The following is a 17,471-nucleotide window of genomic DNA, read 5'->3' on the forward strand; positions in this document are numbered from 1 at the left end:
AAGCCAGGGGACCACTGGGCCTGAAGCATGAGCTGAGGAAGTGACAGGAAAAGATGGTAGGGAGCCCAGGACCTGATGCCACACGAGGCCTTGTTGGCCCTGGTGAAGAGCTCCCAAGCCACGGGAAGTCTGCATGCACAGCAGAAACACTATGTGGACACTAGGCTCCTGAGCACAGATCGCGGAGGCCATGGGAAAGCAGGAAGAAGAGGTGGGTGTGGGCCCCAGCACAGCCTTTATGGCAGGCGTGAGATGTACTCTAAAGGCAGAGCCAACAGCAGTTTCTGAGGAACGCCTTCTGCAGATGGAGTCAGTCACTAAAGGACAAGTGGCCACAGGAGCAGGCTCGGAGGTCAGCGAGAGCTCCAGCTGCACCCTGGGTTGAAGGTGCCCATTGGCCCTCCCAGCACTTAATACATCCCGGAACCTGGAGGCCTGGCAAAGGTGACGCTGGGGTCAACAAAGCACTGGTTGATGTCGTTCAGGGTAGGGACACAGAACAGGGGGACCTGAATAGGGCCCTGGGGCACTTGAGTAACTACAAGGCTCCAGAGGAAAAGTCCTGCAAACGAGACTGAGAAAATAGACCTGACGAGGTAGGCAAAACCAGAAGAGTAAGGGGTTCTGGAAGCCCAAGGAAGAAAACTAAGCACTCCTTTTTTCTTGAACTACTATGTCAAATGCTGTCAAGAGGTCTAGTAAGATGAAGGCTGAGAACTAACCAACAAACTTCCCAACACCTAGGTTAATGGTACCAACAGCCTCAAAGGGCAGGGTGGCAGGTAGTTCCCGATAACAGCAAAGGAAGAATGAAGTCCGAGTCACTAGGATTTAATTTATAGAAAAGTAAAGAAGCACATGAACACAAACACCTCGTGTTTGTGAAGCCAGGGTGATAGAATGTGGAAACTAAAAAGCAGCTGAGAGTCTAACATTTCAGGACGCCTGGGTGGCTCAGTGGGTTAAGCGTCCAACCCTTGATTTTGACTCAGATCATGATCTCATGGTTTGTGAGTTTGAGTGTGAGTTTCAGCCCCAAGTCGGGATTCTCTCTCTCCCTCTCTCTGGCCCTCCCCCACTCGTGCTCTATCTCTCTCAAAATAAATAATAAAGTAAAACAGAAACTTTAAAAAAATAAATAAATAAGAGTCTAACGTTTCAACCCACATCTATGCTTAGGAGATCTGTGGCAATGCTGGACCAAACCCCAGACCTCCCACTGAGCCAGAGCTCATGACCATACTCACCCTGCAGGGCCGCAGATGCAAAGACGAGAGAACTGCAACACACACCCCACACGTTCCTGGCGGCTCTGACCCACACATGTGCACCTGCGTTCCACAGAGCTCCACAGCTGGGCAGCCGCCAGCAAGTCTGCTTTCCAACTGGTCTCTCCTGATACCTCACTCCTCTTACCCACAAAATGGGGACATTCCTCCAGACTTCCACTAAGTCCTCTTACTTGTTAGCCCTTTCCCTGGAGAAGTCATCTCTCATCCTCTTCCCTAGATTACAGGGCTCTCATCCTAGACGGTCCAAAGTGAACACCAACTCCAAATGTTCTTCAGGCTAGAGCAGTACTGACCAACAGAAACACAGGATAAGCCTCAAGTGTAATTTTAAACTTTCTAGCAGCCAAACTTAAGACGTAGAAATAGGAGTAATTAATTGTAATAAACTTTACTTAACCCAATATATCTCCAAAATATTATCATTCCAGCATACAACCGACATAAAATAATTAATACTAAAAAGAATACAAAATATCTCAGTAAATCTCTGTAATCCAGTGTACATTTCACACAACGCATCTCAATTTGGTGTGCATACACATCAAGTGTTCAAAAGCCACAAGGGTGCTATGGCCAGCTTGTTGGGAGATGCCAGCCACCTCTCCACTCCAATCTGTACACGTGCAGGAGCCAACCTTTCTCCAAGATTCCATTTGGAATTCTGAGCAAGACACCCGTGGTATCATTCTGCAGCAGGAATGAACACACAGGAAGCTTCCTTTAACCACCCCAAGTGGTTAAACATTTCCTCTTTGGTGCTTCTGCAACATTTTTCTTTTAAGCAATTATCAAACTAATTGTGCGTGTGGTTCTCAAAACTAGAATACAAGAATCTCCATAGGGACAAGGTGCCATGTTTATACTGATGTGGCTCAAGAGTTCAAAACTGACACACGGAAGGCATTAAATGTTACAAAATCAAACTAATGAACAAACATGTGGAAGCCAGTTAGTTCCAAAAGATTTACCCTAGGACAACACCAGAGGAAAAAAAAAAAAAAATCCATAAGCCAATTTCGGCTCCTTCTTTTTCACGAAGTCTTACAACATTTACAAATCACCTAAAATGTGTCAGGTAATATTCAAGGTGCTGGAAACTAATAAAAGTTAAAGCCCTACCTTCAATGAGGTTACGGTCTCGCCATTAAGACAATAACGAAGAAATAACATATAAGGCAACCAGTAATTAAAACAAAGTATGTGGGGTTCCTGGCTGGCTTAGTCGGTAGAACATGCAACTCCTGGTTGTGAGTTCAAGTCCCATGATAGGTGGGGAGATTACTCAAAAAATTAAAAAATAAAACCTCACAGATATGTGTCCTGACAAAGGACGGGGTGCTCTGGAAGCATAGGGAATACATCCCCATCAGAAGTCAGCAAACCAGAGCCTGCCACCTGAAAGCCTGAAAGCCAAAGATGTTTTTTTTAAATCGTAAAAATCATCTGCACTTCAAATCCCAATATCCACACATACAGTGGCACACAGCCAGGCTCGTTTGTCCACACATGGTTTGTGGTCTGTTTTCATGCTACGAGGGAGAGCTCGGCAATGACAGGCAAATGCACCTGCACCGAGGTCTACTCTGACTGGACATTTTTGCCGTCGTAACCAGTGTATATCTATCACATCAAAAGAAGAAAAAAAAAGAATGGTGGACTTTGAAAAACATGTTTTTAACCTGCAGATTACTATGCTATTGACTCTGATGGCAAAGCACTGTGCTTATCAGACACCCTAACCAGAGCAGAAGACAATAGTAAACATTGGCATTACAGACAAAGCCAATTCACAATTCACAGGAAAGCAATAATCAGGAAAGTCAGAAAATTCTAAGCTCAACAAACCCCAAATAAGATAAACTCAAAGAGATACTCACCTAGACACATCATAATCAAACTGCTGAAAGCCAAAAGAGAATTTTGAATGCAACAAGAAAGAACCAACTCATTTCATGTAAGAGAGATCCTTGATAAGATTAGAAGCTGATCTCTCATTAGAAACCAGAGGCCAGAAGGCAGTGAGGATGACACACTCAAAGGGGTGAAAGAATGTCAACCAGGAATTCTACACACACCAAAGTGCTTCCATAAATGAAGAAGAAATTAAAGCATTTAATATAAACAAGAGAATCCGTCACTGGCAGACCTACTCTATAAGAAACATTAAGAAAGTCTTTCAACCAAGAATGAAGCGACAGAAAGAGAAATCAAGAAATCGATTCCATTTACAGTTGCAGAAAAACCATAAAATACCTAGGAATAAACCTAACCAAAGAGGTGAAAAATCTATACACTGAAAACTATAGAAAGCTTATGAAAGAAATGGAAGAAGACACAAAAAAAATGGAAAAAGATTCCATGCTCCTGGATAGGAAGAACAAATATTGTTAACATGTCGGTACTACCAAAAGCAATCGACATATTCAATGCAATCCCTATCAAAGTAACACCAGCATTCTTGACAGAGCTGGAACAAACAATCCTAAAATTTGTATGGAACCAGAAAAGACCCTGAATAGCCAAAGCAATCTTGAAAAAAAAAAAAACCAAAGCAGGAAGCATCACAATCCCAGACTTCAAGCTATACTACAAAGCTGTCATCATCAAGACAGTATGGTACTGGCACGAACAGACGCTTAGATCAATGGAACAGAATAGAGAACCCAGAAACGGACCCACAGACGTATGGCCAACTAATCTTTGACAAAGCAGGAAAGAATATCCAATGAAATAAAGACAGTCTCTTCAGCAAGTGGTGCTGGGAAAACTGGACAGCGACATGCAGAAAAATGAACCTGGACCACTTTCTTACATCAGACACAAAAATAAACTCAAAATGGATGAAAGACCTAAATGCAAGACAGGAAGCCATCAAAGTCCTTGAGGAGAAAGCAGGCAAAAGCCTCTCTGACCTCAGCCGCGGCAACTTCTTACTCAACACATCTCTGGAGACAACGGAAACAAAAGCAAAAATGAACCACTGGGACCTCATCAAAATAAAAAGCTTCTGCACAGCGAAGGAAAAAAATCAGCAAAACTAAAACTAAAAGGCAACCAAAGGAATGGGAGAAGATATTTGTAAATGACGTATCAGGTAAAGGGTTAGTATCCAAAATCTATAAAGAACTTACCGGGGCGCCTGGGTGGTGCAGTCGGTTAAGCGTCCGACTTCAGCCAGGTCACGATCTCGCGGTCTGTGAGTACGAGCCCCGCGTCGGGCTCTGGGCTGACGGCTCAGAGCCTGGAGCCTGTTTCCGATTGTGTGTCTCCCTCTCTCTCTGCCCCTCCCCCGTTCATGCTCTGTCTCTCTCTGTCCCAAAAAAATAAATAAATAAATAAATAAAAAAAGAACTTACCAAACTCAACACCCAAAAAACAAATAATCCAGTGAAGAAAGGGGCAAAAGACATGAATAAACACTTCTCCAAAGAAGACATCCAGATGGCCGACCGACACATGAAAAAGTGCTCAACACCACTCCTCATCAGGGAAATACAAATCAAAACCACAATGAGATACCACCTTACACCTGTCAGAATGGCTAACAGTAACAACTCAAGCAACAACAGATGTTGGCGAACATGTGGAGCCTCACATAAGGCCCTGCACTGACAATGCAGAGCCTGCTTGGGATTCCCTCTCTCTTCCTCTCTCCCTGCCCCTCCCCACTCATGTTCTCTCAAAATAAATAACTTTAAGGAAAAAAAAAAACACACAAAAGAAAGGAATGGAGAAACAGAGAAACAAAGACGTAAGAAATACAGAAAACAACAACCAAACTAATAAAGCAAATCCTACCTTTTTAGTAATTACATTAGATGTAAGGAGATTAAATACTCAAATTAAAAGACAGGCGACATATAAAAAACATATATATGTACATATATATGATCCAACTGTATGCTGTCTATAAGAAACATCTTAGATTGAAAGATACAAAGAGCTTAAAAGCAAAAGTGGGAAAACGAGCTACAAAGAGAAACCACAAATTAGAACCCAAAGGGCTACATGGTTATCAGACAAAACAGGCTTTAAAAAAAGAACTATTGCCAGAGACAAAGAGGGACATTTCATAATGATGAAAGAGTCAAAATAACAGGTAGATATAACAACTATAAATACACACACAACTAACATAGCCTCAAAACACATGAAGCAAACACTGATAATGACTAAAAAGAAAAGAAAATGTAACAATACCAGGAGACTCCAAAACTTTACTGCCAGTAACTAACAGAATCACTAAAAAGACAACAAGGAAGAATGAGTAAGATTCCACACCACAGACCAGCTCCATCTAACACAGAGAAACAACCTACCTAAGAACTGCACAGTACTCATTCTGTTCAGGCACTCATCAAACACTCTTCAAGACAGAACATAATCTGAGCCATTTTTAAGAAATTAACTAACTGAAATAAAATGAAATTAAAGTATGTCTTCTGACTGTAATAGAATTATATTAAAAACCAACAAAATAGCGAAATCTAGTAAATACCTAAATACTTGAAAATTAAACATACTTCTATATAATCCATGGATCGGGGCTCCTGGCTGGCTCAGGTGGTAGAGCACGTGACTATTAATCTCAGGGTTGTGAGTCAAGCCCCATCATGGGCATAGAGCCTACTGAAAACAAAATAAAAAAATGGGCAGGGCACTTGGGAGGCTCAGTAGGTTGAGCATCTGACTCTTGCTTTTGGCTGAGATCATGATCCAAGGGTTGTGGGAATGAGCCCCATATCAGGCTCTACTCTGAGCATGGAACCTGCTTAAGATTTTCTCTCTCTCTCTCTCCCTCCCTCTGCTCCTTCCCCATGGACATGCACTCTCTCTCTAAAAAAAGAAAAAGAAGAAGAAACAGGCACACCTAGATGGTACAGTCGGTTAAGTGTCTGACTCAAGATTTCAGCTCAGATCATGATGTCAGGGTTGTGAGACCAAGCCCCATGTCAGCTTCTGCACTGAGCGTGGACCTTGAGATTCTGTCTCTCCCTCTGCCCCCTCCCCCACTTGCGCTCACTCTCTCTCTCTTAAAAAAAAATTTTTTTAAGTTAGAAAAAATAAAAAAGAAACAAATAATCATCCATGAGTCAAAGATATCACAAGGGAAAATAGAAAATATTTTGAACTGAAAAAAAAATGAAAATACAACATATCAAAATTTAGAGGAGGAGCTTGTTTTAGTTTTCTAGGACTGCCATAAAAGAGTATCATAACTGGGTGACTTAAAACAACATAAATTCATTATCTCATAATTCTGGAAGCCAGACATCCAAAATCTAGGCGCCAGCTGAGCTGCACTCTCTCTGATGGCTCTAGGGGGTCTTTATTGTGCCTCCAGCTTCCAGGTGTTCACAGGCAATCCTTGATGTTCCTTAACTTGTAGGTCCCCTCCAGGTAAGCCTGTCCTCCCAAAGCACTCTTCTCTCTTATGCTGGCACCAGTCACATTGTATTGGGGACCATGCTATTCTGAACCTCATCTGAACTCATCTATAATGATCCCCATCTACAAATAAGGTCACATTCTGAGGTACGGGGCGGGGGGGGGGGGGACAGGACATATCTTTTTGGGGAATACAAATCAACCATAACACAAATTAAAAAGTGCTTTGAGGGAAATGTATAGCTTTAAATTCCTTTATCAATCAGAATAGAAGAACTCAAACCAAGATCCTAAGCTTCCACCTTAAGAAACTAGAAAAAGGGCAAATTAAATCCAAAGCAAGCGGAAGAAAGTAAATAAAGAGTGGAAATAAATGAAAAGAGAATAAAAAATAAAGAGTATCAACAAAATGAAAAGTTACTTCTTTGAAACTTCAACATAACTCACAAAACTTTGGCTAAACTGACAAAAAAAAAAAAAAAAAAAGAGAGAAGACCCAAATTACTAATATCAGAAATGAAAGAGGGAATATTACTACCAACCTTCTAAAAGAGAGAGAGAGAGAGAGAGAGAGAGAATTATAAGGGAATACTATAAGCAACTGTAAGCCAATAAAGTAGATAAAATGAACATATTCCTAGAAAGACATAAAACAACAAAAATAAGAATATAAAGGGGCGCCTGGGTGGCGCAGTTGGTTAAGCGTCCGACTTCAGCCAGGTCACGATCTCACGGTCCATGAGTTCGAGCCCCGCGTCGGGCTCTGGGCTGATGGCTCGGGGCCTGGAGCCTGTTTCCGATTCTGTGTCTCCCTCTCTCTCTGCCCCTCCCCCGTTCATGCTCTGTCTCTCTCTGTCCCAAAAATAAATAAACGTTGAAAAAAAATAAATAAATAAATAAAAAATAAAAATAAAAAAATAAAAAAAAATAAGAATATAAACCCTAAATATCTATAACAAGAAATTAATAATGAGGGGCACCTGAGTGGCTCAGTCAGTTAAGTGTCTGACTTCAGCTCAGGTCATAATCTTGCAGTTCATGGGTTTGAGTTCCACATTGGGTTCTGTGCTGACAGCTCAGAGCCTGGAACCTGCTTCAGATTCTGTGTCTTCCTCTCTCTCGGCCCCTCTCCCTCCCTCCCTCCCTCTCTGTCTCTCTCTCTTTCTCTCAAAAATAAACATTTAAAAAAACTTTTTTAAGTTAATGAAAAAACTTCCAACAAAGAGAAGCCCAGAACTAAACTGCCTCACAAGTGAATTTTACCAAACATTTAAAGAACAAATAACACCAATAGTTCACAGACACTTCCAAAAAATAGAATACACTTGCCAACTCATAGAGCCAGTATTACCGTGACACCAAACGCTAAAAGACATCAATAAAAAAGAAAAACTACAGACCAATATAACATCCTTTATGAATCCTGATGCAAAAATCCTCAACAAAATACTACTGAACCAAATGCAGCAAGATGTAAAAAGGATCAGGTATCATGACAAAGTGGATTCACCGCAGAAAGAGTTGTTTCAACATAGTGAAAATCAACATAATACACCATATTAACAGAACAAAGGATAAAACTGTATGATCACCTCAACAGATGCAGAAGCACTTATAACCCAATATCCCTTTCTGATTAAAAAAACAAAAAAACAAAAAAACCACTCAACAAACTGGGAATAGAAGGGAACTTCCTCAACCTGATAAAAGGCATCTATGAAAACTCAAGGCTGACATCATCCTTGATGGTAAAAGACTGAACACTTTCCCCAAAAACAGAAATGAGATGGGTGGGCTGCTTTCACCACTTCCATTCAACTTTTTAACGCAGGTTCTAATAAGAGCAATCAGGCAAGGAAAAGGAAAAGAAATAGAAAGCACCCATATTTGAAAGAAGAACTAAAACTCTTGTATCTCTCTTCCCAGACACCATGTTCTAGTGCAGCTAACGCTTGAATAACTTAGACAGTCAGGGTGCCAGCCCCGTGCACTTGAAAATCCACATGTAACTTCCGACTCCCCAAAAACTTAACTAAAAGCCTACTGTTGACCAGAAGCCTTACCAAGAACATAAACAGTAGATTAACAGATTTTGTATATCATATACTGTATTGTTATAATAAAAAAAAAAAACACTAGAGAAAAATGTTAAGAAAATCATAAGGAGAGCACTTTGGAATACTGTACTGTATTTATCAAAACAAATCTTGTGTAAGTGGATCAGCAGTTTAAACCCATGTTGTTCAAGAGTCAACCGCGCACTAATGTGCATTTTTCTGTTTTATGTGCCGTATATTAATAAAGTCCTCCCAGAAACTGTCTTTATGTTTTGGCTAAATGTCTTACTGTTATTGAATTTGTATGGGGACCGACATTACAGACCCATAATGGCAGATCCTAACAGACCACTTCTGTAAGAGAAGGAAAACAGAAGAGCCAATGAGCCAGAGATGGGGCAACACTTGATCTTGCCCTTTCACCAGCCCATAATACAGCTGGCATTTTGTTTCACTCTAGTGTTCAAGGAGCTCACAAAACACAGGCGAAGGGCAAGGATGAGCAAGCAACCAAGACTCTCTAAGCCTACATACAGCCTTGGAATCTGACAGGGAGTAGAGGACCCAGACTCCAAGGACAGAAATCAGTTTAACAACTAGCAAACAATTTTCAAACAATTTTTGAACCTAGCAAACAATTTTCAAACTACACAAGACAGAGAGTCCTCTAGGCCTCTCTTAGGCAGCACTTATTAGGAAGCAACTGGGTGTCAGATGCTTTCCATGTAATAATATCAAGACTCTGTTCCCTCTACTGAAACTAACGTAATATTGTATGTCAAATATACTTCAATCAAAAAAAAAAATCTTTCTTTCCCCATGAGTTGTACTTTACGATAACCAAGCAGTTTTTTTGTTTGTTTGTTTGTTTGTTTGTTTGGTACAAGTACTCATAATAATAAACGAAGACTGCCATTTTGCAGTTAATGATTCTGAGCAATAAAAGCAATAAACATCAATGACTGTTAACATCTGCAAGATGACCAGACTTATGCCTAATTTAAAAAATCTCAATACTAGTAACAAAGTATTCTTGATTAAAAAAAAATGTTTTTAAAAGACAAACCTAGGGGCGCCTGCATAGTTCAGATGGTTAAGCTTCCAACTTCAGCTCAGGTCATGATCTCACAGTTTGTGAGTTTGAGCCCCATACTGGGCTGTCTGCTGTCAGCACAGAGCCTGTTTTGGATCCTCTGTCTCCCTCTCCCTCTCTCTGCCCCTCCCCTGCACATGAGCTCTCTCTCAAAAATAAATAATCATTAAAAACAAGAAATGGCTAAAAGAGCAAATAAAAAAGTCATTAAAAAAAAGGGGGGGCACCTGGTGGCTCAGTCAGTTGAGCATCTGACTTAGGCTCAGGTCATGATCTCACAGTCCATGGGTTCGAGCCCCGCGTCGGGCTCTGTGCAGACAGCTCAGAGACTGGAGCCTCCTTCAAATTCTGTGTCTCCCTCTCTCTCTGCCCCTCCCCTGCTCATGCTCTGTCTCTCTCTGTCTCAAAAATAAATAAAAACATTAAAAAAAATTTTTTTTAATAAAAAATAAAATAAAAAAAAGACAAACCTACGTTTGATGCAGGCTCTAGCCCTGGGCTGTCCAACTGAGAGATAATGTGAGCCACAAGCATGAACCCTTGTAGAGAATTTTAAATTTTCTAGTAATCACATTTTAAAAAAGGAATTAGAAACAAATTATTTTTAATAATATTTAACCCAATATAGCCAAAATTTGTATCTCAACATGCAATCGCTATTTTTTAAAGTATTAATGTGATACTTTACATTCTCTTTTTCACACTAAGTCTTCAAAATCCAGTGTGTTTTTTGCACTTACAGCACATCTCAATTCACACTAACCACATTTCAACTGCTCAAGAGCGGCATGATGGCTATCATACTGGAAAGCAGCAGCTCTAGATCTTACATATCAACAACAGTAAATATACAGAACAGAGGAACATGTCAAATAACATCACAGCAATGCAATCAGCAAAATCAAGGTTATGGAAAGCTTTGGGACAAATGAACCATTATCTTCAAAACAAGTGCAAGAAAAAAATAAAGATTTAAAAGAAATCTATCCAGGGCAATGAACAGAGCATATTTTTTTTCCTAATTTGAAATAAGAAATCTGAACCCAAAAAAAGAAAAGAACAGCAACTGCATATTTATTGACTGAAATACTTATATTAACTGAAATATTCACAGACGAAACATATTCACAGATGGAGTGGGGACTGTCCATGAAGAGGTAAATGTTGATGCCGGGAGACAGGCACACAAGGCTGACTCTACCACCAAATCTACTTCTAAATAGGTTCGAAAAAGTTCCATAATAAAAAATCTAAAATATCTATACGTGTACCTGCTTGTATAGGTTCAATAACGATAATACTGCCAAGAGAACTGAGTGGACAGGGGACAAAGCAGAGAGACGTTTCACTTTATACTTTTTTTTTTTTTTGAACCATGTAACTATCTAATCTACTCAAAAAATTAAATTTACACATATACATAGCTTGACTCAATCCACTGGCCTCTGCACCTCCACCACGTCAATAGGCCCGAGCCTGCTCACTGGTCCCCCTGCTTCCTTTCTGACCTTTCTTCAATCCACCCTCCACACAGCAGCCAGAGTCGTCTTTTCAAAATAGCATTCTGTGCCTAAAATCCTTCAATGACTGTCTACAGTGCTTAGGAAACCACCAACTCGTTACCAAAGCAACAAGACCCTATATGACCCTGCCCTGCCTCTCCAACCTCACCTCCTGCCACTCACCCCTTCTGACCTAGTAATTCCACCTTGTACCAAAGGATGCAGACTCCCCCAATTCATGGTCTAGGAAACTGGGACATCCTTATAACACACACCATGTGGCTATTAAATATGTTGAAGATGTCGATGCACAGGAAATAACATACAAAAGAAGAGAATGAAAACAGCACATACTGATTACAGCCACTTTTAAATATGAGCATGTGCATTCATAAAGATCAGAAAAAAAATAGATGACAAATATTCGGCATTTTTAGGTTTCAATTTCCTGAATTTGTTAAAAATGCTTTTTTTTTTTTTAATGTGCATAGTGTGCCTCAGCATTCCAATTCACACCTCACCTCCTTTAAGACCTGGGCTAACCCATCTTCCTCCTGGAGCCTTTCCCAACACAGGTCTGGCTGCTGTGATCAGTGCATGTGGTCGAACATACAAAATTGTTTTGGGTTATGGACAGGAAGCAGAAAACTAAGACTCTAGCCCCCACTCAGGCAAGGATCATCACACGTTAGATCCAACACTAAGCTACCCACAGATGTCCTTTGAGCATTAGGGCTAAGTAAGACACATTCATTGGTCTTGCTTACCTTTATTATGACTCCAGAACCTTCCCCAGTCATGAGTCCAGAAACACAAACCACATAGTAAGATCCTGAGAGAAAGCAGCCCTTTGCACAGGAGAGCTATGCTTTCAGTGTGCATGAAAACTCACTTCTCAAGATTTACAGAAAATGCTTCTCATTTCTACATGGCAGAACACTTTCCACCCCCTTCTCTTATCAAAAATCAACCAAAGACAAGAACAGGAAAGAGAAACATAAACTCCACCCAAGAGACATTTGAGACCCATACACAAAATATGAATGGGAAGATGGAGGAAACCTAAATCAATGCACAGAACAGAGAAAGGGCAGCGTAAATCCGGGGTTACTGCTGAGAAGCAGGCTGACTGACCCCACAGAACCATGGAGAGGCTCAGAAGAAGGGGATGATGCCTGGGCTAAAAAGGGGTGTGGGTGTAAGAATACATACAGAGAGCACTGGACTTTCGGGTCTCCAGGCCCCTCCTACCCAGTCAGCAAAGAACTCCTCACTGGTAGCCGCAGAGACCAGAGGGGCAAGCTCTGTAAAACTCTACCAGAAGTGTGCCACACTTGGGGACAGTGGGCACAAAGCAGGGAGATTAGGTAAATTAAAGTCTATGTACTGAGCCACGGGAAGACCTTCCTCCTCCTCCTCCTCCTCCTCCTCCTCCTCCTCCTCCTCCTCCCCTTTAACCTAGCTCCAGAATGTCCAGCTTAACACTAGCAAGGCGAGAGACAAGGAGGTTTCTCTGAGGAAGCCAAACCAGGGGACAGTAACATCTGGAGGAGAGCCAACAAAAATTCAGTCATCACCCTCCACTGAAGCCACAAGCAAAGAAGCCCCCAAACACTTAGCCCTCCATCTTTAGCACTTTATTCTTAAAGGAGAATAAACAGCCCAGGATCACCAGACATTGGAAGAAGCTTTCCAGAATGAAAGAAAAAGATCAAAAAATACAACAGCAAAGAGGAATGCAGAAGAAATAAAAAATCAGGAAACAGTAATTTTAAAATAATTTTTTAAAATTAAAAAATAGGGGCGCCTGGGTGGCTCAGTCGGTTAAGCGGCCGACTTCGGCTCAGGTCATGATCTCGCGGTCTGTGAGTTCGAGCCCCACGTCGGGCTCTGTGCTGACAGCTCAGAGCCTGGAGCCTGTTTCAATTCTGTGTCTCCCTCTCTCTGACCCTCCCCCGTTCATGCTCTGTCTCTTTCTGTGTCAAAAATAAATAAACGTTAAAAAAAAAATTAAAAAATAATTTTTTTAATGTTTATTTTTTGAGAGACAGAGAGAGAGAGAGAGAGAGAGGCAGAGTACGAGCAGGGAGAAGCAGACAGAGAAAGGAAGACATAGAATCTGAAGCAGGCTCCAGGTGCCAAGCTGTCAGCACAGAACCCGACGTGGGGCTTGAACTCACGAACTGCAAGATCATGACCTGAGCCCAAGTCAGAAGCTCAACTGACTGAGCCACCCAGGAGCCTCTTAAAATAATTTTTTTTTTTTTTTTTTTTTTTTAGTTTATTTATTTTGAGAGAGAGAATCCCTAACAGGCTCCAAGCTGTCAGTGCAGACCCGACCCAGGGCTCAATCCCATGAACAGTGAGATCATGACCCGAGCAGAAATCAAATCAAGAGTCAGGCATTTACCACTGAGCCACCAGGCAACCCTACAGTTAAAACCTAAAAAAAACAGGGGCGGCTGGGTGGCACAGTCGGTTAAGCGTCTGACTTCAGCCAGGTCACGATCTCGCGGTCTGTGAGTTCGAGCCCTGCGTCGGGCTCTGGGCTGATGGCTGAGCCTGGAGCCTGTTTCAGATTCTGTGTCTCCCTCTCTCTGACCCTCCCCCATTCATGCTCTGTCTCTGTCTGTCCCAAAAATAAAAAATAAAACGAAAAAAAAAAAACTAAAAAAAACATATTTTAAGGGGCACTTGGTGCCTCGGTTGGTTAAGCATCCGACTCTTGATTTCCATTTGGGTAATGGTCTCACAATTTGTGGCATGGAGCCCATGTCAGGCTCCAAGATGACAGCCTGGAGCCTGCTTGAGATGTGCGCTCTCTCTCCCTCTGCTCCTCCATTTGCACACACTCGCTCCCTCTCTCTCTCTCTCTCTCAAAATAAAAACATAAATTAAAAATTTTAACTGTACTCTAGGAAATTTAACTAAAATTAAGCAATCACTGTATACGTTAAACAAGAATAGGAATCATTACAAAAGGAAAAGAGAATAATATGTAAATATGAAAAGGGAAATTAAAAATTCTGTGAAAGAATTAGAATAGTCAAAAATGCTCCCAAAAGGTAGAATAAGATCAAGATGTGACCAGGAAAATAGCTTTTAAAAATCAGAATACTAAGTACAGGAGCTATAACATTCAAATGAATGGTAGAAACTAAACTGAGTAGCTCAAATATATTATACAAAATTTCCTATAAACAAAAAGACATCGAACTCCAGATTTTGGGCTATTTAATGCCCTGCATGATAAATGAAAAAAGGCTACAATTAAGGCACATCATAGAAATTATGAAAATCAATGATGCAATGATCCTAAAAATTGGGTGGGAGAATAATGGTTACAAAGGAATAATAGGGGTGCCTGGGTGGCTCCAGTCGGTTGAGCATCTGACTTCGGCTCAGGTCATGATCTCACAGCTGGTGGGTTCAAGCCCTGAGTCAGGCTCTGTGCTGACAGCTCTGAGCCTGGAGCCTGCTTCAGACTCTGTGTCTCCATCTCTCTCTGCTCCTCCCCCCACTCATGCTCTGTTTCTCTTTCTCTCTCTCAAAAATAAACATTGAAAAAAAAATTTTAATGAAAAAAAAACCAAAGGAATAACAATCACACTGGACTTCTCAACAGCAATGATGAAAACTAGAAGACACTAGAGTGATAACTTAAAAATTACTTGCAACCTGGAACACCAAACCCAGCCAAACTTACTCTTTAACTATAGTGGTAGAATAAGTACTTTTTCAGACATGCAAGTCTGAAAACTCTGCCTCCCAAAAAATTCCTGGGAAGCTACTGAGCAATGTGTTCCACCACCATTAGGGAGTAAACACACAGAGGGGAGACATTAGATGCAGGGAAAGGGGGTCATTACTGAAGAATGACAGGAAGAATTCCAGGATGAGAGTGTGCACCAAGCCAAGAGAACAAGTGCATCCTGACTTGGGCAGGGCGACTCAGGACCATCGAGGAACTGAACAGTGATCTGACTGGGCTAAATGGAGGAAACTTAAATTGAGAAACATTTTACAGAATAGAAAGTGCAAGAACATTATTCTGAGGTTCAAAGAAAACCAGACAAATGAAAAATAAGGCAATTATTAACTCCAGGGAAGAAAGAAGGCTGCAGGATATACAAAAAAAAAAAAGAAATACATGGTGCCTGGTGCTCAGCAGGTGGACTGCATGATTCTTAGTCTCAGGGTCGTGAGTTCTCCACACTGGGTGTAGAGATTACTTAAAAATAAAATCTTTTGAAAGAAAGAAGGAAGGAAGGAAGGAAGGAAGGAAGGAAGGAAGGAAGGAAGGAAGGAAGGAAGGAAAGAAAAGAAAAGAAAGAAAAGGAAGGAAAGAAAGAAAAGGAAGGAAGGAAGGAAGGAAGGAAAGAAAAGAAAAGAAAAGAAAAGAAAAGAAAAGAAAGAAAGAAAGAAAGAAAGAAAGAAAGAAAGAAAGAAAGAAACAGTTGTAGGTTTACTACCTGGCTCCACATGGCACAATAATGACTTGAACAGACTGAGAATTTTAGATGTGAACCTAACAGACAGGATTTTAGATGTGAATCTAACCAGAATTGTGAGTTTTCTGAATGAGACACAGAAGGTATGAGAGAACTGAAGTCCTCATCTACAGTCACTGGAAGCCAACAAATAACCCCTAAACTTGGTGAATGAAGATATGGCAACACAAGCATATTATTTAGATACCTGAAGTAAATGGTAAAGACTCAAGTGGCTGCTGCCTCTCTAAAAAGGCAAGAGAGAAGGAGGGTGGCTTTTTATAAATGTTGTTCAGCACTATTTGACTTTTTTTTTTAACTTCATTTTTTTTTTCCTAAGTAGGAACACCCAACATGGGCTCAACCTCACAACCCTGAGATCAAGAATTGCATGCTCTACCGTTTGAGACTGAGTCAGCCAGGCAGTCACCCTGAGCATTATTTGACTTTTAAACTATGTACATATGCACTGATTATTTTATTTTTTTTTTTAAATTTTTTTTTCAACATTTATTTATTTTTGGGATAGAGAGAGACAGAGCATGAATGGGGGAGGGGCAGAGAGAGAGGGAGACACAGAATCGGAAACAGGCTCCAGGCTCTGAGCCATCAGCCCAGAGCCCGACGCGGGGCTCGAACTCCCAGACCGCGAGATCGTGACCTGGCTGAAGTCGGACGCTTAACCGACTGTGCCACCCAGGCGCCCCTGCACTGATTATTTTAACAAAATAGTAAGTTTAAAGAAAGAGATACAGGGATGGTGGCTCAGTCGGTTAAGCGCCCAACTTCAGGTCAGGTCATGATCTCATGGTTCGTGGGTTCAAGCCCCACGTCGGGATCTGTGCTGACGGCTTGGAGCCTGGAGCCTGCTTCAGATTCCGAGTCTCCCTCTCTCTCTCTCTCTCTCTCTCTGTCCCTCCCCGACTCGAGTTCTCTTTGTCTCTCTCTCTCTCAAAAGAAATAGGCTTGGGGCGCCTGGGTGGCGCAGTCGGTTAAGCGTCTGACTTCGGCCAGGTCACGATCTCACGGTCTGTGAGTTCGAGCCCCGCGTCGGGCTCTGGGCTGATGGCTCGGAGCCTGGAGCCTGTTTCCGATTCTGTGTCTCCCTCTCTCTCTGCCCCTCCCCCGTTCATGCTCTGTCTCTGTCTGTCCCAAAAATAAATAAATAAAAACGTTGAAAAAAAGAAATAGGCTTTAAAAAAAAATTTTTTTAATAAATAAAAAATAATAAAGAAAGAGATACACAGTAGGCACTCTACTAGGAAAGCATACAATCTGCCTGGGAAGGCCCTCCAGCTGAAAGGTGACATCCCTGGGTCAAAAGCCTTAAGTCAAGTGACTGCCCTGTGCTCTGGTCCCAGGCAATACTGAATACATATTAAATCCCAAGAACCCCCACTTACTAATCAACAAAATGGGGGCAGGGGATATACTCCACTAATGTTTAGCGTGAAAAAGTGGTGACTCTCTCTCTAGGTCAAGAAAAAGAGAAAAGAATAAACATGCAATTTGGTAAGTTTCAAGTGTTCACTTTGCTGGTTCAATCATTTGTCAATCCTGATTCAGTAACCATTTGGCCACCCTGATCCAGTAACCACTGCCCAGATTTAGCGGCAATAGATGATCCTTGCCCATCCACCGTCCAGAAG

The 17,471-nt window shown here is 41.4% G+C and overlaps 1 protein-coding gene across 2 annotated transcripts in view; it reads right to left on the reverse strand.

Moving 5' to 3' along the window:
* Positions 1 to 17,471, reverse strand: part of EHMT1 (euchromatic histone lysine methyltransferase 1) — a 151,890-nt gene that overhangs the window by 132,608 nt on the left and 1,811 nt on the right. The window contains exon 1 of one of the 2 annotated variants that reach the window (XM_047093687.1): positions 12,100 to 12,673. The exons of the other annotated variant lie outside the window; for it this stretch is intronic. Within the exon in view, the coding sequence (XP_046949643.1) occupies positions 12,100 to 12,132 (33 nt within the window). The 5' untranslated portion in view covers positions 12,133 to 12,673. Of the gene's footprint in view, positions 1 to 12,099; positions 12,674 to 17,471 lie in introns of those variants that run through there. 2 annotated transcript variants of the gene reach the window in all.

Source organism: Lynx rufus, unplaced genomic scaffold (assembly GCF_022079265.1).
Source record: "Lynx rufus isolate CCGP_SWC_20201006 ecotype Redwood Valley unplaced genomic scaffold, mLynRuf1.p SCAF_36, whole genome shotgun sequence".
Classification (NCBI taxonomy): Eukaryota; Metazoa; Chordata; class Mammalia; order Carnivora; family Felidae; genus Lynx; species Lynx rufus.